We start from the raw sequence: 26259 nt of genomic DNA, 5'->3' as shown, positions 1-26259 counted from the left end.
GATGTTACTCGGCACTAGTATAGTGTATAATATTACTGTACTACTATATTATAGTGTGACGCGGTAAAATCAGTGTTCTACTACTACTCACTACTATAGTGTGGCGCGGCAAAATCAGTGTATGACGCTAAACGAAATTTTGTAGTGCCAATTTTGTTTGAAATTATACATTTATAAACTCAATAGCGCATACTTTCTTGTAAGTTGATGTACAAAATGTCGATTTCAGATCATTCATTATGAGTTCAGCTACTTCCCGGTGGCGTTCTTTCCCTATAGCTGATCGATTCTGATATACATGCCTAATAGCTGTTCAATAACAAGTTACTTCTCCAATAGATGATTGAATAACTTCATCGGATCTCTATAGTTCACATGCTAATAAAGTTTATCTCAGTTAGATCCAAATTAAGTGACTTTAGTTTTTTATATTTTATTCCAACTTAACCCTTTCAGACTACAATTCCGTATGGGAAAAAAGGCCTGCTGAGTCCAATTAATTAATGATGCAAACAAAAAGATTGGTAGCAAGTCATTATGAGCTAATTAGTAAACTTTGTAGTAGTTTTAGACTATCAAACCATACATATTTGGAAAGCTGAGGTATTTTTACATTCAAATAGATTAATTAAAAAGAATTTTTCGAGATCAACTACCCCCCCCCTACCGTGAAAGCTGAAGCTTTTTTTGAAAAAATTGAAAAATTATTTTTCATTTAAAAATTTAAAAAAAAAATTTAAAACAGGTGTTATGTGATTATTTTTCATTTTTTTAGAAAGTCATATGCATCATTTACTATTTCAAGAGCTATTTGAAAAATAAAACTATTTACAACAATAGGATTATAGGGCTTTATATATACAAAACAAGAGTTAGTAATCTTCTCACGAAAAATTTCAAAAAAATTGTCTTTGACATTAGTAACTGTAAAACGAATGAATACTGTTAGAAAAACAACAATTAGTAAAAGTTACATACATACATACATACATAGTGTCATTATTTACAATTTATGCTGCTTTTTCCTAGGCTACAGCAGCTCGCTTGTTTGGTGGGATCAATCGAACTCATAATCCTTCTCGTAATGATATTTCGCGCAAAGCCAGATAATGGGCACATTCTTGTTTTCAAACACTTGCAACTGAAATAATGTTGTCACTCTGTTTGTATGCACTTTACACATTGAAAGGCAGTTTCTAGTTTGGCGGTGCATGGTGTAGTTCCTCTTATGTGAAATCGAATGTCTCCTTTGTGGGACAGAGGAAAGGTCGACCCTGTCTATTTTTATGAGCTTCGTCCAGTGCAACAAGAACCATCGATGACCTGCATGTTGTGAAATTTTTCTTGGTCCTATTTATTTCGCAGTCAGTTCCTTGTATATGATGAAGCCTGAACACACTGAACAACCGCAAAACATGGTAAAAGATTTTGCCAGGTACCGATGTAAGGAGACTCATCTGTGTCGGCCGATATAGTCGAGAAGCCACATCAGGTGGGCTGGTCTGCACAGATACAACTACCGCCCATGTAGTGTGTTGTATGTGTTTATAGCCACAGGCTTCTTGATGGCAAATTCCTCACTCCATCTTTAGTTTTCTCGCGTCCTGCCACTTCTGTGTCGCCTAATACTTCGGCCTGGAAGATGTTGTGAGGCAGATTCACCACACAACTATCTTTCCATGTCAACAAGCACGCCTATGCGACCTGCATCAGCGTATGCCTTTCTCCTGCGGCTTCAGTTTTTTTACAGGCAGGTGCCGTCTTCTCATTTTTTCAGCTGGCAGTCACTTTTCTGTTACTTCTCAACTGTTGCCCTACAATGACAGCGTAGCCCTCCTGCTACAAGACGTTTCATCAGTTCAACGCTGGTGTAGATAATTGTCCATGAACAAATGATGTCCGCAGGACGTAGGTATGGTTTCGAGGACATCGCATTACCGTTTGTGTTCTTTTTCAACACGTCGGTATCAGGCTCTCTTGCCAGCGATAAACGGGATACATTGAGCCGTATCCGTTTTTCGACTCGCAAGAGTAAAGAGCTTTATGCCCCATTTCGTTGTTGGTTTTGAATGTAACACTGGCTTTATTTTCAACGGCGTCCCCTTGATATTTATGCATGTCTCATCAAATAGCAATTTGACATCTGGGACGGTAGACAACGTTGAAAGCGGACTGGGTGAGGTACGTAATTGACTGGCTGAATTTTCCATAATTTATAATTTTTGTCGATATGTAGGGTCTCGGTTATCTAACAAATGTAATGCTTAGCGAAGATCGTAAGAAGAGCGCTCCGTGCTCGACTCGCTATGGCAAACCAGGGGTTTTGAAGCACCAGGTGTTTGTCCAGTACTCTCAGCGGTTCTGCCTTTTTTTCTCACAATGCCCATTGCTACAAAAGACCAAAGGTCCCAGCTTTTCATTCAGGAAAGTAATTTTATCCCAAACCCACTTGTTGTTGCCGGTCCTTTCACTGATCAGCTACAAATTAGTCTGAGTTCACACATATCCTGTAGGATGTAGTCAGTGAAAAAATTGGCAAAAAAAGCTGAACGGAGACAACAGCTGAAGGTCTTTGTCGCTACTGTGGCTTGATCAGAAGTTCCAGTCTCCAAATTGGGCCCCTCTTCTTACATAGGTAGCTATAAGACCAGGGAAATTCTTTGGGTCGGCAATTTGACCATGATCACTGTTCGTGAATCAGCCGAACTTTCGGCCATCACTACTACTAAATAGAATCAAAAGCTTCGTCATCGTTGCTCTCATCACTTACAATTTGGCCATTACCGTCCATGATCAGTCTCGTTATCACTATTTCTACGACAAGGATGTCGAGCAAGTGGAATGTTGTCTCATCAATTTCCAAACAATATCGAGAAAAGTGGCAAATCGTCCGATTAATCACTCTCAAAATCCGAATTCTCGCGTGCTTTCTGGACTCCTGCCCACAATACGCCGCCATTATTGTTATTCTGTCGATAAAACTCGCATAAACATTGTAAAAAACTGTAAAAGTTAAAACTTTCCGAAAATACAAATAACCTATACCAACAAATGGTTACCGGAACTGGTTTAGTCTGGTTCCAGCTACATCGTATTACGTTCACGAAATTTAGATGCGCATTTGTTGGCGGGAAATTCAAATCGAAAATCACGACAGGGGATAATCCCGTTTTGTAGTCTGAAGGGAAAAAAATACGGACGGATTTCCCGTTGTGGTAGTCGGAAAGGGTTAATTTGTATCTAACTGAGATAAACTTTATTAGCATGAGAACATGTTACTTCGTAAGATAATCACCTTGATAATTAATTATCGTGAAAGAGTGAATAATAATAGATTCATATTATTATATATATAGAATTAAGAATAGATCTATCTCACACACGCACACCACAGAGGAGCACGCGCACACGCACATACACATGCACACACATACACCACGCACTCGCACGCACATACACATGCACGCACACACGCACGCACACGTGCTATACGCGATAATCTATCATGACAGATCCGGCGTGGCAAGAAGCATTGCTGTTAGTAACTGTACTTCTTCAAAGTTGATTCGTTCAAAGTCGGTGCACTGGGGTTGAGATGTGCTGAGCATGGACTCATCACATGAGGGCTGTCGATTAGATTCATTGATGTGTTGTCACACTACAGGGATCATTCGCCACGTTATCACCGGATGCTCGGTGTTGTCACACTACAGGGATCGTTCGCCACGTTATCACCGGATGCTCGGTGTTGCCAACAACACGCTAGGGTGGACAGCTGTGGGTTGCCAACTTGCGAATTTCGACCGATTGTTAATTTTTAGCTCACCTTGACCATGGGTCGTCGTCCGTCGTACGTCCGTCCGTCCGTCCGTCAACATTTCGCTTCGGTCAACAATAACTCAGGAACTGTTTTACCCACATGTGGGTGGGTGAAATTGGGTATAGTTGTTACTGCTATGCTCCCATATGGAACGTCCTATTTTGGAGCACGCCAGTCGACGTACTTTCGAGCCACGGCAATTTTTTGGCAAAAATGGGAATTGCCATTAATCAGTTCAGGTTCAACGGTTTTTGCTCATTTTTGGTATGTGAATGAATAAAAGCTAGGGGTTTTGATATTAAAAAAAAAAATTATGCAAATTAGATAGGTTTATGCAATTTATGCAAAAAACGCAGATAACAAACAGTTGTCACACTCGTCTGGTTCGTTTTACAAGATTTCATTGACAATATCTTTAATGAAAAATTGGTATTTCCTCTCCACCCTGCCGATAAAACGTCTATATTAGAGTAAAGTTTTACAAAACATGTCGGAACGCAGCATAACCTATTTATTTTGAACGCCATTGCTACAAAGGGGGTATAGCGCCATCTACTGTCATAAATTGTGATTCATTTTGGTTTATAAATTATTATTGCGATATACAGATGGCAACCGTGTGCTACCGCCTAGAAAATCTCATACGAAGTAAACACTTCCATGCAACCAATTAACCTTTGACAAAAGTTGTGTTATGGGCAGGGAAACACCATTGTCACGTGGTACATAGCAGCTACGTGGAATAAGCGTATCCTCTGAATCTTACACGTTACACATCGGGAGCTCCGCTTTTAGGCAGTGCCTAAATCTGAATATTATAAAAACGTTATTTGTTGTGAGCTACAGTGTCATTGACACTTTCATTGGATTTCGAGTTCATTTTCAACTGTTCCACAAAGGGTTTCATCCTCCTAGTCTAATGATGCCACTGGTTTGAATCTGCTAGTATGACTACCGTACGGCTACAAAATCTGCTACTATTACTACATTTGGGACAACTAAAACATTTGTAGTCTAAGAACGAATTCATGCACTATTACGTTATGACATACTGTAAAGTCACTTATTTCCGTGGATCCCAATTTTCGTGGTTTCGATAAAGAAACACATGTTCGTGGATTGAAATCGGAGAACCGGCATTTGACATCTGTACATCATATTTCGTTGGGAACGTAAGTTCGTGGATTGATAGACCCACGAAATCCACGAAAATTGGTACCCCACGAAAAATGAGTGTCAATGACACTGTAGCTCACCTTGGGTGTGATAGAAGAGGGAGGAGGGATGTATAAAGCAAGAGTATATATGGGAGAACTCCTATTATATAGCATATCTCCCATTATATACTCTTGACAATGATACATGCATAAGTTTTGATGTGAAAATAAATGTTTCCGATCTGAGTCTGAAATCTTGACGAGAGATGGCGCTACGCCTAAATGATCGCCATTTGGGTTTTCGAATGTCGCGCAAATAAAAACAATAAAATATTCCAGTCAAATTACTGTATTAACAAAGAATTTAAAACACAATATTACACGTATATAGGTATGATTGTAGAGTTGTTGACCAGTTAGACGAAATAAACGTAATAGGTCGTTGTCATCTCTCCCATAGGAGTAACAACTGTTTTGGGGCTAGCCTTACACATTCACATACCAAAATTTAACAAAATCCAATTTAATTTAATTTAATGGCCATTTTAATTTTTGCCAAAAAGTGGGCGTGGCTCGAAAGTAGGTCGACTGGCGTGCTCCAAAATAGGAATTTCAAATCTCTCCCATAGGAGTAACAACTATATGCAATTTGAAACATGTGGGCCAAATGTTGGCCGTATCGGACGTACGACGGACGACGGACGACACCCCATGGCAATAGCTCATCTTGACGATGTCAAGGCGAGCTAAAAAGGGATTTACAGTATAATCTCTATTATATATGATTTATGATCTCTATATATGCATTAGAATATTATAGATCTTGTGCAAGGCTACTAGGTGTCATACGTGAAAACACACCAACTCCTTCTACGCCACTGCTGCCACCTACAACACTGGAACTTTCAATGATGCTAGCTCCCTCTATAATGTTCGCTGCCTGGCAGAGCCGCTGCCGTGCATGCTTGCTGACCCTTCCATCTAACTCAGGATGCAGGTGCACAAACAGCTGATCAAGCTCCCTGCCAATACTGAACGTCGGCATCCCGGGTGGTGCCACCTGGTGGCAGCCACCCACGCGCTCAGGGAACAGCACGCAGACGACCTTATGGACGAGGTCGTTGCTCTCATAGACACGCCGCAAGGTGGCGCCTGTCACCTGCGCCTTCATGTCGCGCAGGCAGGGGGCGACGTCGCTCAAGGGCGCTGTGTGCTGTGCGGCGTCGCTAGATGGCGCTGTGTGCTGCGCGACGTCGCTAGATGGCGCTGTGTGCTGCGCGGCGTCGCTAGATAGCGCTGTGTGTGGCGCGGCGTCGCAGCTCGGCACGACGACGATGACGTCAGAGGTCGCGAGCGCGGCGGTGGCCTCACTGACAAAGTCATGCTGCTGCATGCTAGCGAGCCTCAGGACGGTGTCGCGTGCATACAGCTCAAGCGTGCTCACCTGCAAACGATGTTGCTACTGAGCAAGATAACACACACACACGCACGCACGCACGCACGACGGTGTCTCGTGCATACAGCTCAAGCGTGGTCACATGCAAACGATGCTGTTACTGAGCAAGATAACACACACACACACGCACGCACGCACGACGGTGTCTCGTGCATACAGCTCAAGCGTGCTCACCTGCAAACGATGCTGTTACTGAGCAAGATAACACACGCACACACGCACGCACGCACGACGGTGTCTCGTGCATACAGCTCAAGCGTGGTCACATGCAAACGATGCTGCTATTGAGCAAGATAACACACACACATGCACACACAGAACATGTTGCATTTTAGCCAGTTTATTAACATCATTTTTTTAAATAAAATTTATAGATTCTGCTGATCACATGGCCCCAAAGAACCAGACGTTTAATATTACTGTAAAGTGGTACACATACAATATGATAGTACATAAATAAAAGATTGCAGTTAGTAAAACATAATGCATTGACTACACTACAAAATTCAAGTTCAATTCAATATGTTAGTTACCTCACATCTCATGTGACTCACAAGTACTTGAGAAAACCTGTTGACCAACCTGAGCAGGTTCTCATCATCACATGCAGGGGGCAGCACATGAACATTCTTGAGAGGAACTGTTCCTGAAATAGGAAAACAGCTTTGGTAAATTATGGTACAAATTTGTGCACCCGTACTATAGGTGGGCATACAACAGTATGCCTCTGCAAATTGTTCACCGTTGCACTATTTCGTCTCTAGAAAATGCATTTTTTGGCTTCTTTTTTTTTCGCCGAAATTCGGCACTTGAGTGCAATAACTTGCATTATGCACGCAAGTTAGATGCCTCGTGGACGTCTAGAAAGTATTTGAAGTAAAATTGGTCTTGTCGTGTATTTGTGACATTCCGTCAAGTGGCGTAGCCACAGCGACCGGTTGGTCATTTTTGTGTTTGAAATGTATTCAGACTACTTTGCATAAATTCGCATCATAGAGCTGGCAAAAATTTCGAGCAGAGCATAGAGCATGAGTCTGTAGTTATTTAACATGAATAAAGTGTATGTTGTGTAACAGTAACAGTGAGAGTATTTTTAATTAATTTCTGTTCGATGCTTATTCAGGCATGCCGCCTACAGACGCCCTCTACTGGTGTTCACCACCTATAAAGACTTCATCTGTTCTCCATGCCAGAATCCATGCAGGAAACATTCCAAGTTGCCTGTAAGCAAATACTTGGTTTTCTACTTTTTCGAAAATTACAAATGGTATATCCCTAAATAAATATATCAGTAATTAAACATCAAGGGTTCACAGTCGAGGCCAACAAACGAACAAATAATTACTGTTAATGCACAGACAAACATTGGTAAACAATTACTTGCTCGTTGTAAGAAACTGGACGCACGCAAATAACATTTGTGTATCAATGTTCAATAAGGAAGTAAAATTACACCATACCAGTTTTAGGCTTTCCTTCGTGACAGGTTGTGTGAAAACATCCAAGCAGCTGATGCATGCTTGTGCAAGCTGAAAAGTAAACATATAGCACCACCTATGTAGCATCGTATGTGCAAAAATGGCCATCTTAAGTTGGCCATCAGGCCACTGCCGATTCTGACAATATCTCACGAAACAACAGGAGAGACCTGTTATAGAGAACCGTTTTAGTATGTGGTACTACTTGCTGGACCACAGGGACACGTTACTGGAAAGCACTATATTCTCAGAGATTACCATGATGCAACACCTGCCCGTAATACCTTGACCACTCGCATGATTTTCATAACTTCAGTAAACAATACCAGCTCTCCTATATACAGGGTGTGAATGCAAAGACACGGGTGCTTTCTGCGTGCACTGCAAGCATCCTATCTTACACCAAATCCACACTTACCATGTTTACTATTGAGCCTCCAAATAATGATGACAACAGCCATCAATATCAGGACAACAATGATAGGTATCACATATTGTGCGACACTTTCTGCTCCTAGTTTCTCCACACTCAGGAGTTCAGTCGTTGGCGAGGCATTGGCTGTAAGAAACAGCATTACACATCAGCACTATGAACGAAGACAACAACTATGGTTAGGAAAACAGCTGAAACAACTTAAAGCACAAACATGACAACATTAACAACAGTTAGAGATACGATATCACCACCACCCCGTCATTGTCGGCACCACTGCCACCCGTAACATCGACGACAACAACACAAATCACAACAACAATAACAATAACTTTAATTATAAAGTTTCCAAGAGTAACAACATCTAGCTACAAGATACTATAAATATGTTAACACAAAGTTTACTTTCTTGGTTACTTAACCCAATTTTTAATTACCACTCACTTAAATGGGTCTGTTCCAGCTAGGATGCAATACTTTCAGGTTTAAATAAACCTATTTGACCCTAAAGTAAAGGTCAAACATGAAGACAGAAAGTAAGATAAGAAGGTAATAGGCTGAAGCATGTTAATACGTTGATTATAAAAATGAAATTCATTTAGAAGGCAGTAGACAGAATCAAGCTCATTTACATGCTATTAATATGCACAGGCACATGATGGTTATTGAATCATTAGTAGTGTTATTATCATGCACATCAGAGAGTTGTGCACAGTATATAGCAGAATATATCTCATCTGTAGGGTTATTGAAGGAATAATCTATCTATCGACGACTTTTAATGCAGATGAAGCGAAAGCTTAAAGGTATAATAGGTCCTTTGATTATGCAATGTTGACGAATGCTAGAGTAACTGGCACCTTGTGTAGTTAATAAGTACATTACCTTATAGCCAAACGCGTATTAGTTTGTCCAATATCAGTGCTGGTTACTAAGAAATGTCTAATTGAAATCCGCAGTCCAAAAATCTGTTGTTTACAGTTTCAAACCGCTGCCGGCGAAGCGGGTGTGATAGATTTATAGTGCACCGGACATTTTCGCACGCATGCTCGGCCGTACGCAATGCTATCATCAGTGATTTCGTAAACATGGACGCTCGTGATAAGGAACTTTTTGTCAGGGCTTTCCACGTGCGTCCGTGATTAGTACGTGTGTTTTACTCTATTTCCATGGTTAGTCCGTGGCCGTGGTTACACCGCTGACACCTCCGTTTCATCTGGCGTCCAAAACACACGGGCCGCACAAATGTTTACGTCATCGCTTGACTCCTGGATGACATTTACAGCACGTAAATGATACGTTGATACATATAAACAACCGATTTCAAGTCTTGTTTGTAACGTAACCAGCAGTGATATTGGACAAACTAATACGCATTTGGCTATAAGGTAATGTACTTATTAACTACACAAGGTGCCAGTTACTCTAGCATTCGTCAACATTGCATAATCAATGGACCTATTATTCCTTTAAGCGAGGGGTATTCCATATTTGCACTTCTCAATCACATGATGTTAACCACTGGCTACAGAACAGTGCCTGCAGGAAGCCAGCTAAACTCTGATCTGACAACAACTAAACTTAGACAAACCTGTCCACCATTCTTGGATGCATCATGCATGCCTGCCATCGTTCCAGTGCGTGTACTTGCTGGCTATTTCATGATTTCTGGATTTTCGAAGTGCAAAATGAAGCGATTGACCCCCCACCTTTAGTGTGTTAGGTTCAGCGCTAATCACCCTCTAGGAATATACAGGCACAAAGCTGTTTTCCTGACTCGCATCATCTACAGAGGTGACGATGACACTCACAGGTTACGTTGATGGGTGTTGGGCTCACATAAGCACTACATGCACACTCCCTGCCACAGACGCCTGTGTAAGGTTTCCTGCACAGGCACCGATCGTCAGATTCATCGATGATTTTTACCTACACGGTGACACATACAACAACAGCATCAGGTGAATGAATCTACGATAGGTCGAAAGGGAGTAAGATATGGCACGATGCTCTGTGTGATGTATATGCAAAACTAATTGGAAAACAGATATACTCATATAATTAATAGATGAGTAAGGTAAACGCATGCACAATATACAGTAAGGGGAGGCTTCATTCGCTTAAATCGTTCTTTGTATACCATTAAAAATGACAGCAGAAAAGGGCTACGAATTGTGATTGGCACATATGTGAACAAATCTCTCAGAACAATAACTAGCTATACACATTACACAACTGCTTCACACCTACCTTCTCACTGATCTTATAAGCAATGCACCTGAACGTTTTATCTTATATTTACAGCCACCTGGCGGTCATTGACTCTAGTTAGAATGAAAATCAAAACTAAAAACTTAGACATATAGAATACATATAAACACAAAAGCATCTATATCATAATTCGTTATATTTCAGCTAAAAGCCTAAATGAACATAGACACTCACTGATATGTTGTACACACCATCTGGCATTGCTGTGAAGATGTAATACGGCCCTGTGCCATCCTACAATACGAGACCATCAACAATTACAGTACAGCTATTGTGAAACACATGCATGCATACCACTAGATACTACCCACATATCCACATGCAGATCCACATAGGTTAACACGCGAATGAACCCACACGGCTGCACAGATACTTAATTGCAAACGACTGTATAAGTACACACATGCACCTACTTAATGACAATCATGAACTGAATATGGTACTAACCACAGTTTTACTCTGGGAGTATTCGTTGCTTTGCAGTAATATTTCGTATTTTGCGACTCCTAATTCTAGTGGTGCGTTAGAGAAGCTGACCTCGACGCCATTGCCAGGCAGGACAGTGGCTAGGAGCATGCTCGGTTGCCATGCCGACTGCTCCGAGCAGGCTGTCAATCAATCAATTATTTGCAATTATTCTAAGGTAAGCGAACAATGAGAACTAATGAACTATTAGTAGGTGGGTGGATTAATGGATGAATGAACAGATGGATAGATAAATGGACAGACAGACGGATTGATGGATCGATTGAAGGATGGATTTATGGATGGATGGATTGTTGGATGGATGGACGGATGGATGAATGGATGGATGGATGTATTAAATTTGATGGATGGATGGATGGGCGGGTGGATTATTTAATGAATGGATGGATGGATGGATAAATGGATGCATCAATGAATGGATGGGCGAATAGATGGATAGATGGTTGAATGGAGAGATCGACATTGATAACGGATGCATGGATGGATGGATGGATGGATGGATTAATGCATCAATGCATGGATGAACAGATAGACAGATGGAAGGACGGATTGATAATGGATGCATGGATGGAAGGACGGATTGATAGATGGATTGATAATGGATGCATGGATGGATGCATGGATGGATGGATGGATGAACGGATAGACAGATGGATGGAGAGATAGACAGATGGAAGGACGGATGGATAGGTGGATGGATGTGAAAGGATGAATGGATAGATGGATGGATGGATTGATGAATGAATGAATGGATGGATGGATGGATGGATGGAGCGATGCATGGACAGCTGCTATGGAGTTAATCACTTTGCTCTCATTAAGTTGCCCTTTATTTCATCTAATGATAATACAACACATGTAATACATTGAATATCTCAAACCTGCTCAAGACGGTGCGTACCATAAGTGACTGTGAACAGAGTCGACCGACTCGTGCTGCATCTGACGCACCCGTTGTCCAAATTACGACATTTGCATTCAGTCGTACAGGCAGTGATACAAGGCAGCACCTACAGCAAACAAATACACTCGCTTGACACCTATTCTAACCTTAGCGGCACAGCGATCCTCAATCTCTTGACCTTTTTTGATGAAGGTAGATTGTCATGCTTGATGATACATCAAGACCTTTATAAAAACACTTCAAAATTAGTAATACTGTCATAACTACAGCAATCTGGTCCTAAAAGGATTTCTGTTTTGCAGTAACTCTAACCCAACCAGTATTTCAGGTATGGGTGTGTGAGTTGGTAATATGTTTCTTGCCATTCACTACGACGCAGACACGATTAACCATAAACATTAAGAAAGACATTTTATGTTCACAAAGCAATTACAGCTAGCATAATTTTTCACGTGTCAACCAGTTTGTACTAAACAAGAGAAATAAGACAACTAACGGTGTACTGAGCTTATTAACGTCACCTCTACAGTGTAATCTCCTTCCGCCACCTCTTCAAAGACTGTAAATAGTTGAGCTTGATTTGGAATCTAAATAACAATAGAGCAGTTTTTAGCACCACGGCGCCTGCATAACATCTCTGATAACCTACAAAACTCACAAAACATTCTCACATGTATTTCAAGCAGATTCTCTGCCCTCTACCCTCTCCTTCAAACTCGCCTTGTTGACAAATGAAAGCTGCTCAGTGATGGAGCAAACAGCATGGAACATTGCTATACTGTATAGCTGCGAATAGATGAAGAGAATGTTGGCGTGGAGGAAACTCACTGCATCAACCAGTCTACGTATTCGTTGTTGTTCTCCCTGCTGCGCGACTAACGTCACAGTGTAGCCAGGGAATGCATCGTTGACGTAGTGGGACGCCTGTGTGAAGCTCGCGTTCACCTTGTGTTCAGACCACATGACCTCAGCTGTCACCGGCGTGACCCAATACCTCGGCGGTGTGTTGTCGATTAATCCTACACAATGATAACAATAAGAGGTGGTGACGTTTGAGCAATTGGCTGGCGAGTATCCAACTCTGCCTTCTGGCCATTTCTTGCATCCACATCTATAGCTTTATCTCCAATGACTGCATATAGTGACACCACTGTGGCAGGTGGACATGGCTTCAAAACAGAAGATAATTTGTGACATACTATAAATCCACTGAGATGCCTTAGTTGCCTAATCAGCAAACCTAAATTTCCAGCTGTGTTTACTTTTGACAATCCCAACACAGTTATGTTGTGGTTCACAGCTTGTCCTATAAATTTCGAACTGATAGAGTTTATCTGTGTATTTGCCTATTTGGGCTGCTTATGACACCTAAAACATATGGAATTGATTCCACCTGGTACAACTCGCTTCGGGGGCCCTCTCCCACCTGTCTGCATACGACATGCCTTCTGAAATTCCTGGGGAGATCTCAGCTCAAACATATACACATCTAATCCATATATTGTAACAGCTAACCCCATGGCAACAGCTATTCTGGGACACAAAAGCTATAACTCTGAAGTAGCACAGGTTGGCTTTGTTTGCATGACAAAAACATTTTTGTCACACATGTCACAGTAGACAAATCATAGTCGTTTAAAGTGTGTATTGCGAGAATTTTCCAGTGTTTTCCCCACTTTCATGATACCTACCGTTATTGCTTGAGTAACAGCAATTGTCTAGAGTAACATTGTCTTAGAACCTTCGTATTCACCGAAAACTGCCAGTTTCGAACTAATCGTTTTTGCAAACATTCGTTTTCTGTCATCTTGAACTAACAAAAAGTATGGATTAGCTTGTGGCGCCACCGCTTATCTGCAATACCCCCAGTACAGGGACGCACTTGTTTTCAATTCATCACCGACACAAATACAAGTTTACCAATTCGGCCATTAGGCATTGTCGCGGCACGATAAAATGCATTGCTGTTACGATGTGTTCATATCCAATTTTCTATGCTATAACTGCATAAAATATTAGTATTTTTAATGTTGGTGTAATCAGTGATATTTCCGCTGTCAGGTGAGACTATGTTCAGCTATATTTAGTTTTTCTGAGCAAAAATCTCGCAATACACACTTTAATCAGTGTGATTATCACATGCAATTCCCTTGGCTACACTGCATAGCAACACCATTCTGCTTTTCATAGCAATTTTGAATATCAGTACTGTGATGATCCAGTTCTCCTTACTATCATGATCAAAACTAATTGCTGCTATATACTATGTGATGTGCAGGTTAGTGAGAGATTCCTTGTGGGTGCATATGGTTGTAAATGATGTCATTTAGGTATACTTACCATCCCTGTGAATGTATGGTTTCGATCTACTGCAGCTGAATGAAGCCTTCGGCAAGCTGCACACCTGAATTAGTGTGACGTTCTTTTGTTCGCTAAGCATGCAGTCAAAGTGATAACTCTGCAATTACGAGGAGAAATCATTACTGTAACCCATCATATGATAACAGTATTGCACAATGACTATGAGACGGTATGTTGGATTTTAATTACAAGCCAGGCCCATTGTCTGACACTAGTTTACGCTAAGTCTACAACCTTGCACTCAGTGTTCATGACCGAGTGCTGTATTATTATTTTGAACAGTTTACACGAATTTCATTAATATTTTATAGCTTTTTATTCAACTTAATGTTCAAAAGAACGTGACTTTAAACTGTAACGTAGACAACACCACACCGGAACACAGACAGACCAAAAATAGGTCTGTCTGGTAGAAGTTATAGCTGAGTGTTAGACCAATTGCCCGGCAGTAGAGCAATTGGAAATTGGGCAATCCCCCAAGTAAGAGATTTCACATTCACTGAATCTTATTATGATGTTATTAAAAACAGGAATGCATAGAATTTAAAGATGTTGAATCGTTCACCTCTTGGAATGATGCTACCGTGCGATCAACACTGGATTTCGTGCAGGTTACGTGAGAATTGTTGATCCACACTTCCACCATGAAACCCTGTACCTTTGCTAAAACATGGTTATATTGTGAAGACATTAAGTGATTACACCACCGTAAATAATAAAAGCCAAAAAATTGTATCCACTTTTTCACAAAATGTAATGATTGTGTTCACTTTTTATGGTTAAAATGCTGCATTATACGTCCTATTTTGCTATTCCGTTCGATGTGAACAAAGACTTGTGAATCATAGGCCTACATAGCCCATACCAAACATTTAATGTCATGATCAATATATCAAATCGCCCAGATTTTTTTGGACCAGACACTCTACATAAGGATAGTAATAACTGCTATTTAAACTTCACAAGTATTTGCTATGCCATTGTAGCATCATACACCCTACCCTACCCATGACAAACGTCCCCACCTAAACATTGCATATGGGCAAACAAGGTCAAATCCAAGTAACAGTCATCCTGCTAAACAGGCCCTTAATTACCCATGTGCAATGTAAAGGCATTACCACTGGCAGATTGTATATCATGCTACACATCTGCTATTAATAGACAGTAAATGATGCTAATAAATCGACAATAAGTGACCAGGATTAAATTAATTAGGATCTAATGACCAGGATTAACAGCCCGTTGTCAGAAACAAAATTAGTCTAATTAACATTAGTCTTAACACTAACATTTTCTCGTAGACCGTCGACAGCGCTGTTTTGTATTGTTACGAGGAAATCTGCTAAGATTTTTTATTCAGGTAACTTCGCAGCATTTCAGACAACAGTCTAAGAGAAAAAGTTAATGTTAAGACTAATGTTAAGACTAATTTTGTTTCTGACAACGGGCCCTAGTTCATCGGACCGTGTGAGCCAGGTCATGTGATTCATCCTAAGAAACGCTACAGTACTAAAACTATACAGCTAGTTCGTTGATATAACATGACCAAGTGCGTGTAAGCTATACGTATATGGCATGGCTGCAAACAGGGGTTACCGAGCATGCATTTTCAACATACAAACTTGACTTATTGTTAATTATAGCCGACGTTTTCAACAACAATGATTGCTAAATGTAGTTATCTAGATTCCACGTCAAACATGCTTACTGCTGTTGGGGCTGATCCAAGAGGTATTCAACCAGTGGAAATCTCTAGCATTGGTTCGGTAATTACTCACGTTCAGCATGCTAGGAGCGGGGGTTGCATGTCGCAAGGGCACTCTCTTCTGCTCTGTGCATGCTGTAGAAACAATAGTGTTGACATTACCAATATTGCCCGAGCAACAATGAAATCGCCTTCGATCTTGGTGAAGACAATAATGATAGTTTTCTTCTAATGCAACAAACATACGTGGATCAGGATCTGGATCTGCATCAGTCTCTCTCTCTCTGTCTGTCTCTGTCTCTGTCTCTGTCTCTGTCTCTCTCTCTCTGTCTCTGTCTCTGTCTCTGTCTCTGTCTCTGTCTCTGTCTCTGTACTCTCTCTCTCTCGTCTCTCTGTCTCTCTCTCTCTCTCTGTCTCTGTCTCTGTCTCTGTCTCTGTCTCTGTCTCTGTCTCTCTCGTCTCTCTCTCTCTCTCTCTCTCTCTCTCTCTCTCGTTCTCTCTCTCTCCTCTCTCTCTCTCTCTCTCTCTTGTTCTCTGTCTCTGTCTCTGTCTCTGTCTCTGTCTGTCGCCTCTCGTTCTCTGTCTCTCTCTCTCTCTCTCTCTCTCTCTCTCTCTGTCTTCTGTCTCTGCTCTTGTCTCTCTGCCTCTGTCTCTGTCTCTGGCTCTTCTCCGTGTGTGCATACATACGTGTGTGCATGCATAAATGCATATATATATATATATATTATATATATATATATATATATGCATGCACACACGCATGTCATAAATATATATGTATATAAAATTGTATTATAATAAATTAGTTCCCCCTCAGCGAAAACTTACACAAACAAGTGCCGCGGGAGCCAACAGCGCTCATCTAACGTCTACTGCGGTGACTCTTGTGGTGGAGTGGTGGGATTCTAGTAAACCCTGTTAGTCCCAAATGTGTTCACATTACACGCCGAAACAGTGGAATGCACAGGGATGGTATCAGGAACCTTCTCAAAGGAATGTTCCTTGGGATCGTTATGAAAGTTGCCACGAGATGGCGCGTACGTTTAAGTGTCTTCAGATTAAAGATGGAAGCTCCCATCATACGTAGTAGCAACAACTATTTGCAAGATAGAATAGGTAAGCACTCATCCATTTACCTACGCAAGCCTGCAGGCTGCAATAGAGAGCTGCCACCTGTAACCAATTAACGCAGGCAAAAAACTACACAGTACCATCAACACATGCCACTGGCAGTAGCACTGGCAGTGGCATAGGTTACATGTAACATACTGACAGTACAGAATGCCATAGAAATTATACGATTTAAGCGAGCATTAAACCTTCTTTAACCAAATTTAGCTTTTTGAAATTTCACTGTGACATTGTAGCCTCATACATCCAGACATGTATAGATTCTACTAGCAAACCCTCAGCAGTCAAATTCTTTCTAACAGACAGTCAACAAATCCATGTATTAACCCTCCTCTTGAGGGTCAAAAGGTTATCTGACACTTTACTCTTCACATGTCAGCAGAAAGTAGATTTCATGTCCTTTCAATAATGCCATAAAAATGCTAGGTCACCGCTGAAACAAAAAAGTTTTTCAATCGCCTCCGTCAGACCATGTCCTCAGAAAAGTCTAAAATCTGCCCTGTGCCATTGACCTTTGACCTGTGACCTCCAATTTCGGCACAGTGATGGCTTTTCCTACCATGATTGCTATACACCAACTATCACAGAGCCTAGGTCGAGCCGTTTTAGATTTGTGCGCCGCAATTCTGCATTTTCCTCCCTATACTTAAGTTAAGGAGTGAATGTTCCCCCTTCTTTTACACCTCTTGACCTTTGACCTTTGACATCCCAACTCGTTTTCGGATTACCCCCCCACGTCCCGAATATCGTGACCGTACGTCGAGCGGTTAAGATTTGTGCCCAACTGTTGACGGACGGACGGACGCTCGGACGGACGCTCGGACGGACGGACGCTCGGACGGACGGACGGACGATCATGCGATTCTACAAGCTGCATCTGACTATGTCAGATGAGCTAAAAATAGCTACATACTAACAAGATCTACTTACCACTACCTTCACTATATTGAATGTCGGCACTCTCCTGGCATGTACCACTCTGTGAATATGCAACACATTTTTTATGATCATTTCTGCATTCGGTATCTATACATCTTCTCAAGAGCGTATAAAGAAGGAGAACGTACAACGGTGAAATGCTGAAGCCATGCTGCAGTATTAGTTAAATTAAGAATCTTTGCCCATTCTATTTTGATGATTCTTTGTGTTATTATTGATCAGCTGTCCTACCTTGCTAATATAAAACAAACCGGTTGTCCCTACGATGCCCCTACGCTGAGATAATGAGTGTTGAAAATCTGGTATTTTTGCCGAAAACTGACTCGAGATCACTGTTTGCTGCGACCCTCTCTCGCTTTGGGATAGCTTCGGGAAACCACGCGTGTTTCCGTCAATGATTGACAAATGGAATGAATGACGTCTGTTATTGATTGCCATAGTAATGACCCCCACCAAACTGCATGCATTACCCCCCTTCGCACACTCAGAATACCACTGCCACAATGCTAGCACTATTTTTAAAGTGGGCGGAGCTCGGGGGAAATCCAGCGAATGGTGGTTCGTAAACAGCGTATGATTTGAAAGAGGTAAATGGGCGCACAATCCGCGTACTATTTCGTATCACGATTTTATCACATTTTTCATGAAATATTGGTCGGATTTTTAATATCTTTGCAACTTTTATTAGTTCAAATCTTATTACATAGGATACGAGTAACGTGCCTGCTGTAAAACTTGTAGTAAAAAAGCGTTACAAATTGTAACCAAAATCTGCTTGTGGCAGTGGTAGATTGAGCCCATGAGCGAGAGCGCCATCTGTCGTGGAGTTTGGACCCCCACCTGTGCCCACCTCACGCTGGATGTAGTAAACTCTGTAGTACTGACGTAATGAGTGAGCGCTACCATGGCGCTATACAGCGGCAACCGGAAGCAACACACTGGCCACAAAGCAAGAGAGGGTCGCAGCAAACAGTGATCTCGAGTCGGTTTTCGGCAAAAATACCAGATTTTCACCACTCATTATCTCAGCGTAGGGGCATCGTAGGGACAAGCGGTTTGTTTTATATTAGCAAGGTAGGACAGCTGATCAATAATACAATGAATCGTCAAAATAAAACGGGCAGTTTCTTAATTCGACTAATACTGCAACATGGTTTCAGCATTTCATCGTTGTACGCTCTCCTTCTTAATACGCTCTGGATCTTCTGCATAAGTCCGGATACAATCATTTATCTGCAAATGACTGAATATGTTTGATATAAATATAGCCACAGATAGATAAGTAATATCATAATATTGAGAGCTGGGGTAATCACACAGTGCATGTGTACATCCACTTTTCACTTCAAAGGCTTGGGATCGAGCCTGCTTGTTTGCAATGGATGCATCTGATCTGGATCACTTGTTCCTGATCTGCTCAAACAAACGCACACTCGTATCCAACCAGTCACCTGTCGCTGTAACCAATTATAGTATGGTTCATATAGCTAATAGCAAGGATTGGCAGTCGGAATGCCAGGCAGCAGAGTCGCTAAATTACCAGCATATTAGATCTTTTTCAAAAATGACCCCACCAGCAGCTAGGGTCACATCAGTGGATCCAATCAAACAAATGACCAGTTCATCGAGGTCAGGGTGACCAGAGTTGGTTCGCGTGATCCAGGTCATGTGATTCGTCCTAAGAAACTATACGTACTATAACTATACAGCTAGTTAGTTGATATAGCATGACCAAGTGCTGAATAATGCAAATGCATATATGTAAGCCACGTACACTACTGCAGGATACCCAATAGCATCTAGATGTTGCAGACCCAATCTCGACTGCCGTTAACATGACCAGCAAGTATGGCAGATGACCAGCCAAGAGACACCTTCCCATAGCGATCCTGCTCTCGCTAACTTATGCAAGGCTCGTCTGATCCAGGAAACCTGAAACATTAAAAATAACATCAGCGATGCTAGCGAGTACCGTCGATCTCATGACAGTAAATAAGTAAGTTTCCTTTTCTTTCTGCGAGTTTGTTTGTGTACAGTGGTGTACATGGGGTAAGACTAGCTGTGTGTTGCAGACCAGAGTTACACCTACGATTAAGTTCCCAGCTACATTCGAGTCTGAAGAGCATGCAAAAACGGCTGCTGGGCTGTGCACTAGTTTTTGCAGTGGACGAAACACACGACTGGGGAAAACCATATGAATGGTTCATACCATGTCATACCATGCATTTCGTACCATTGTTTGTTACTTGATTAGACTGGCACTTTTAACTAAGAATTGTATCCTTTTATTGCACTGACGGTGAGGAGCTCACAAGCTCATGTTAATTGACATATCTGTTACCAATGTAATGTCTTTAAATTAATAAATATATAATAAAAGGTCTGCTAGCTCAGCGTACACAGCTGCCACCTCCCCTCTAGAGTCTAGGGTGCGAATCCGGTTTAAGCACCTTACGTACCACGAAGTGATGCACAGATTTACATGTATGATGTATGTACCATGCATGAACAAGATCACAAATATTTACCTTCTCAAAAACGCCTAGCGGGGGGAGTAGCGGCGCGAGAGCGGCCGCAAGTCGCAACACTGAGTAGTTGTTAGTGCACTGACACTGTTACCTGCTACTATAGGGCTGAGAGGGTCTATGTCCCCCAGGGTGCGTACTGCCGGAACGTACCCTGGGTACAGTACGGTATACCGGAACGTACCCTAGCTGGTACTATATCTAATATGCCGGACCGTACCTCGCCTACTCCACTAACGAGTCTAGGGAGTCGCCTACGCCTACTCCCTAACCCTAACCCTAATCATATCAAATAGTTACCAGGGTACGTTCTGGCAGTACCCGGGATCACTCGGACCATAACGTTTTCGGCCCCTACTGAGTCGGCCCATAGCAGAGTCGGCCTATATTATATACTTACAAGATAATCGGCCCAGAAATAAAAGATACGTGTTAATGCATGATTGATAGAGGATTAAATAGACGATAAAACATATTGAACTTATTTTGAACCATTTATTTGAATCCTATGCGACCTCGCCATTTCACCGTTCGGCATTCGCCGCTCATGCTCCATTAGCAGCCGCTACGCTACGCTAGCAGTGGCTCTAAAGCCCGGCGCACATTGCCGAACATTTTGCTCAAAAACATCGTAGCAATGTTCCATGAAATGTTCGGCAATGTGCGGTGAAAAAAGTCGCCGAACATTTGTTCCGAACAATGTTTCTGAAGATCGAAAATGTTTGATATCTCGAACATTGTTCGTCGAATGTTCGTCAATGTGCGCTGAATGTCGAACAATTCTAGGAACATTTGTAAAGTAGTAACCAATAGCAGCACGATATGTGGTCACATGATTTTTGTGCCCAATCATGCGCCGATCACGTGACTCTTTACCACACAGCTATTTGACGGCGCCACGAGGTTGTTCGCTGCAAAATGTTCGGCAATGTGCGCTCAGTAATTGTTCACCCGCACATTGCCAGACAAAAACATTTGTTCGGACGAACATTTGTTCGGGAAAATGTTCGGCAATGTGCGCCAGGCTTAATGCAGCCAGTCGATATGAAGACTCAACTGGGCTGACACCAGTAGCTGGTTAGTTTTGGTTAGACCACCGTACATGCCTAATTCCCTAACCCTGACGAACGATCCAATTAGCGTAGCAGGAGCCACTTCGCTCATAATAATATGCGCTGAGATTGATAGAAAGCGTTAATTAATGTATGTAGCGTACATTTTTGCACCATTATATTATGAATTTTTGATTAACAGGTATTTGTGTCGTTTTAATTTCTGTGTTTTACTATTGGTAATAGCAAAATCAGAGGATGCAATTAATTTATGGCTATACAGTATCAGACATATGATATACGGGGTAGAAATTAACTTTTGAACAAGGGAGTCTAACGGACTCCCTATAGCTGCCATCAAAAAGCGGAGAGGGAGTCCGCAGTCTGAAGTTCAAACTTGAATAAATAACGCATGTGCTTATTTAAAAAATTTTATATTTAAATTTAAAATAAGTGATATTTTTATATGTTATTACACAAGTAACCCAAAACTTTTTTTGAAAACCATAACAATGTGAAATAAAATTTTGAAAATGTAGATCGCAGGAGATGGTATTTTACTGCACTTTTGAGTAAATGTACAGTCTTCATTCTGACTACGACAATGATCTTTTTAGTAAAACTATTCTCTTCATGAGCAACAAGATTTGATCACTAAAGATCACTCTAACTAATCATGTAATTTTCATTTTATTATCAAGACATGTTGAACCAACGCACATTCTTAAACTCTCTCTTTCTCTCTCTCCTTCTATGTGTGCGAGCGTGCGTGCGTGCGAGCGAGCGTATGCGGGTGCGTGTGGGCGCATGTGTGTGCTCAAACACACAACGTCACTCATTGCACATCACTTCACATCACGGCATAGGTGTCGATTTGATTTCATGATTGGGGAGGATGATCCTCAGCGAGGGAGTGAAGCGACCGAGCAGGGGGGGAGGGGGGTGGATACACCCGTTCCCATGGTAGGGACTTTTTCAAAAATGCATTTTAGAGCATTTTAAAATGACTTTCTAGGTAATTGAATGTAGTCCAAATTCACTACGAAGATAACAAGAACAGCAACAATAATTACCATGTAACATTATTACACAATTAAGTGTTTGATTATGTATTAATTCTTACAGTTAATGGTTGTTATCAACTAAGTGAGTAAAGAGCAATATAGCACCATCTCTAATGTCATGTTTACTGCTCTCGACATGAAAATACGAAATACTGAATAATTTAGAGAAGCTTGTACCAACGAGGGCTACAATTGTAAGTAAGATTTGATGATGCGGATTGTAAATAATGTGATGGTACAAGCTTCTCTAAATTATTCATATAATATTAATTATTCATTATGCATATAATAAAAAATTTGAGTGACCTGATATTTCAATGAATTGCCTCAAGTTTGAAGGCTGCACATGTTTTTGTTTTGCTCATATTTCTCGTCTTTTGTCACCACCCTTCTAAAAAAATGATTATATCTGACAATATAATTCGTCGTGTTTTGTATAGGCCTATGTTTTGATGAAAGCGTAATATCAAAACCATGTAAGGCAGCGCTGCGGTATAAGAAACGTGCATAATTTGACGTGGTTTTGAAATCCGTATTTTGGTTAAGGCGGAAAATAAACTACTTCCAGAATGGCGGATTTTAATGGGTACCGTGTATTTGATTATTACTGCCTAACTTCCTAAAATTGTCCAAATCTATAATCATTAGAAAATGTGATGCGATTTCAAGATCAAAGTTGACATAATAAATCATAAGGTAATCGATTTATCTGCACATATTACGACTTTTTTTAAAAATTTGACCTTGAAATATTAGGGGGGATAATAACACAGGCCATCCCCCACCTCAAATATTGGGGGGAGGGGGGGTATATCCCCCCATCCCCCCCCGCGATCGACACCCATGCATCACGGCATTTGTTTAAGTCGCGTTCATTATTCAATGTGTAGGGGTGACCACCGCTGGGATGAGGGCGACAGCAAAACTTTCTTGGAATTGTGAAAAAGCTGGAAAAGGGTTGTAACCTGCTTTGCCAGTCAATTATATAATTTAACCTATATGCATCAGGTGACGTTTTGTACAGCCGCGCGACTATGTAAAAATATTGTTAGTCCAACAGAGGGGGGTAATCTCAAGCGCAGACAGCAGTCAACGCATTTGTATGGATGACTGTATATATTACATTCAGGCAAACTGTCAGACACACATAGGTCGCCTCTGTTTGCTCTCACAGAATGTGTCAACGATCTTGTTGACACTGATGACTGTGTGTGTGTATATGCATGCATCACAGCCAGTGTTTATAAACAATTTAGTCTGACTGACTGACTGACTCTCTCTCTCTCTCTCTCTCTCTCTCTCTCTCTATCTCTCCATCTCTCCATCTCTCCATCTCTCTCTCTCTCCTCTCTCTCTCTCTCTCTCTCTCTCTCTCTCTCTCTCTCTCTCATGAAAAAAAGCAAGTTAGCATATGACACAATGAAAATATTTTCAGCTAAAGTTTAATTCTGTTATATACCACGGCGCACCATACAAATAAGGTCATTATATTTATATGTTTTGTATATATTATTAATATAGGCCCCTATATTAATTATATTTATATGTTTTGTATATATTATTAATATAGGCCCCTATATTAATTATATTTATATGTTGTGTATATATTATTAATATATATTTCATTATAGATCATCATCATTATATATTTATATATTATGTTTTATATCTAGGTCGAGATGTTTCCCACATGATGGAACAACCTAATTTTATAGTCACCCACGCACCTATTGTATTCAGTGTATGTGCAAGTGTTGAAACAATAAAGCACAAACCCCATCAAGCTATTATTTGTTATTGTTTGACTAGCAATCGGGCAGCAACCTTGAATTCGCACGTTTGCATGTTGTCACGTAAGAGCAATATGTACATAAGACCAGGAGCTGGTGCAGTGGTGGTACAACAGGTTTTACGACTAGCATATGGATCAGGAGTAGATAATAGGGAGGAGGAGTAGGATGTAGGAATAGGGATAGGATCAGGAGTAGATAATAATAATCCCTATTATCTACTCCTGATATGGATGACGATGTGACAACAGAAATTTTTTGTCTTATTATATAACATAATAATATATGATAGGAAGGATCCTTCGTGTTTATAAGTTATATATCAAATCCCTTCCGATAAGGATTCCCCACTCGCCAAATTGCCACTATTTGATGGTGCCAAAGAAATAAATCTAATCTATCCATAAGTCTATTTTCAGTACTATGGTGCAACAAACAAGTCTCGGCCATTCATACCTGATATAAAATGCTTCCCACATATCACAGAATGTTTTACAGGAACCCATGCCATGGCAAACCATCAGATTGCACCCTTAATTTATAATAGCGTGTATACATGCACGCATTTCTTCTTGTGATATTTGCTGGTATGCAATGTAAAGAAATAATGTCTGTCATCATATTAAATTGTGGTTATTGCAGCCCCAGGCAACACAACTCTTCAGCATATTGTATAAAGACTCGTAAAGACTAGCATACGTCTATAAACACAACTGATTACGACCAATGGCCAGCTGAATGAGAGCTAGCTTGTTAATTTTTACCGCATAGCGTCAGTAACTACATGCAAGCGCTCCCGAAAGTGACGTGTAAAAACACCGCTATCGCCGCTTCAATGTATGTAAAGTGATCAACGCGAGCCTCATTAACGTACTCATTAACAACAACAAATCTTACAAGACTTTGCGCGCGCACGTGTCTTTTCATGAACATGAACATAACAATTAATTAAGGGGGTTGGTCGCGGAAATCCTTTGAAAACCAGATAATCAGCATGCGACACGTTTGAGGATAACGTGGTCGCGAGTACTACGTAGACGTGGTGACAGCAAGAACTCGATTATAAGTGTCAACCTGCGCATGACAATGAAGTCAAAGAGCATGAAATGATGCGTGCCATATGCGCGCACGTGCTCCCCGCACGAGTCTAGCGAATGAGCGCGCACATCGCAAGATCTACGCAAACACAATATATAAGCACTATATAGTACTCGTATGCTCATTTACACACCGTTAGAATACCAGCACACAACCATGGACAACTGCGTAGAGTGTATAAGAAAAGTTACAACGAGGCAACATGCTGTTTGCTGCGATATATGCAATTTATGGCAGCACAGAATATGCAATACAGGTATGAGAAAATGTAATTATATTCGTATTGAAACAATTTAACCATGCATGCAGTCTAAAAGTAATTAAAGCACAATATTATATGCCATATATATATGTTTAAAATGTATAATTTTTGTCTATTCTTTTTTTGTATTTCAGGTATATCCCTAGAGGTCTACCGCGCAATGATGAAAGATGGTAAAGACATTCCATTCCTCTGTTCGAATTGCAGAGAGAGGAATGATAGGTATAATTAATTAACTTGATTGAATGTTATATATATATATATATTATATATCCTTGTCTCTGCCTCATTCCACTCTCTGTCTGTCTCTCTCTCTCTCTCTCT

The 26259-nt window shown here is 40.9% G+C and overlaps 1 protein-coding gene across 4 annotated transcripts in view; it reads right to left on the bottom strand.

The window, feature by feature from the left end:
• Window positions 1-5709: 5709 nt before the first annotated feature.
• LOC106811107 overlaps window positions 5710-26259 on the bottom strand; it is a 31939-nt gene continuing 11389 nt past the window's right edge. Inside the window, exons 2-16 of one of the 4 annotated variants that reach the window (XM_014814642.1) lie at window positions 19919-20076; window positions 18136-18184; window positions 16078-16209; window positions 14932-15029; window positions 14346-14463; window positions 12834-13024; window positions 12527-12592; window positions 12003-12111; window positions 11063-11223; window positions 10790-10849; window positions 10156-10273; window positions 8330-8470; window positions 7894-7962; window positions 6967-7079; window positions 5710-6421 (exon numbers count right to left, since the gene is read on the bottom strand). In XM_014814642.1, the coding sequence (XP_014670128.1) occupies window positions 5792-6421; window positions 6967-7079; window positions 7894-7962; window positions 8330-8470; window positions 10156-10273; window positions 10790-10849; window positions 11063-11223; window positions 12003-12111; window positions 12527-12592; window positions 12834-13024; window positions 14346-14463; window positions 14932-15029; window positions 16078-16209; window positions 18136-18184; window positions 19919-20026 (2163 nt within the window). In that variant the 5' untranslated portion in view covers window positions 20027-20076 and the 3' untranslated portion in view covers window positions 5710-5791. Of the gene's footprint in view, window positions 6608-6966; window positions 7080-7893; window positions 7963-8329; window positions 8471-10155; window positions 10274-10789; window positions 10850-11062; window positions 11224-12002; window positions 12112-12526; window positions 12593-12833; window positions 13025-14345; window positions 14464-14931; window positions 15030-16077; window positions 16210-18135; window positions 18185-19918; window positions 20077-26259 lie in introns of those variants that run through there. The other 3 variants (XM_014814645.1, XM_014814643.1, XM_014814644.1) reach the window with 3 other exon arrangements.

This window comes from Priapulus caudatus, unplaced genomic scaffold (genome assembly GCF_000485595.1).
Source record: "Priapulus caudatus unplaced genomic scaffold, Priapulus_caudatus-5.0.1 Scaffold504, whole genome shotgun sequence".
NCBI lineage: Eukaryota > Metazoa > Priapulida > Priapulimorpha > Priapulimorphida > Priapulidae > Priapulus > Priapulus caudatus.
Note: the sequence above shows the minus strand (reverse complement) of the source record. Positions and strands in the feature narration are given on the sequence as shown.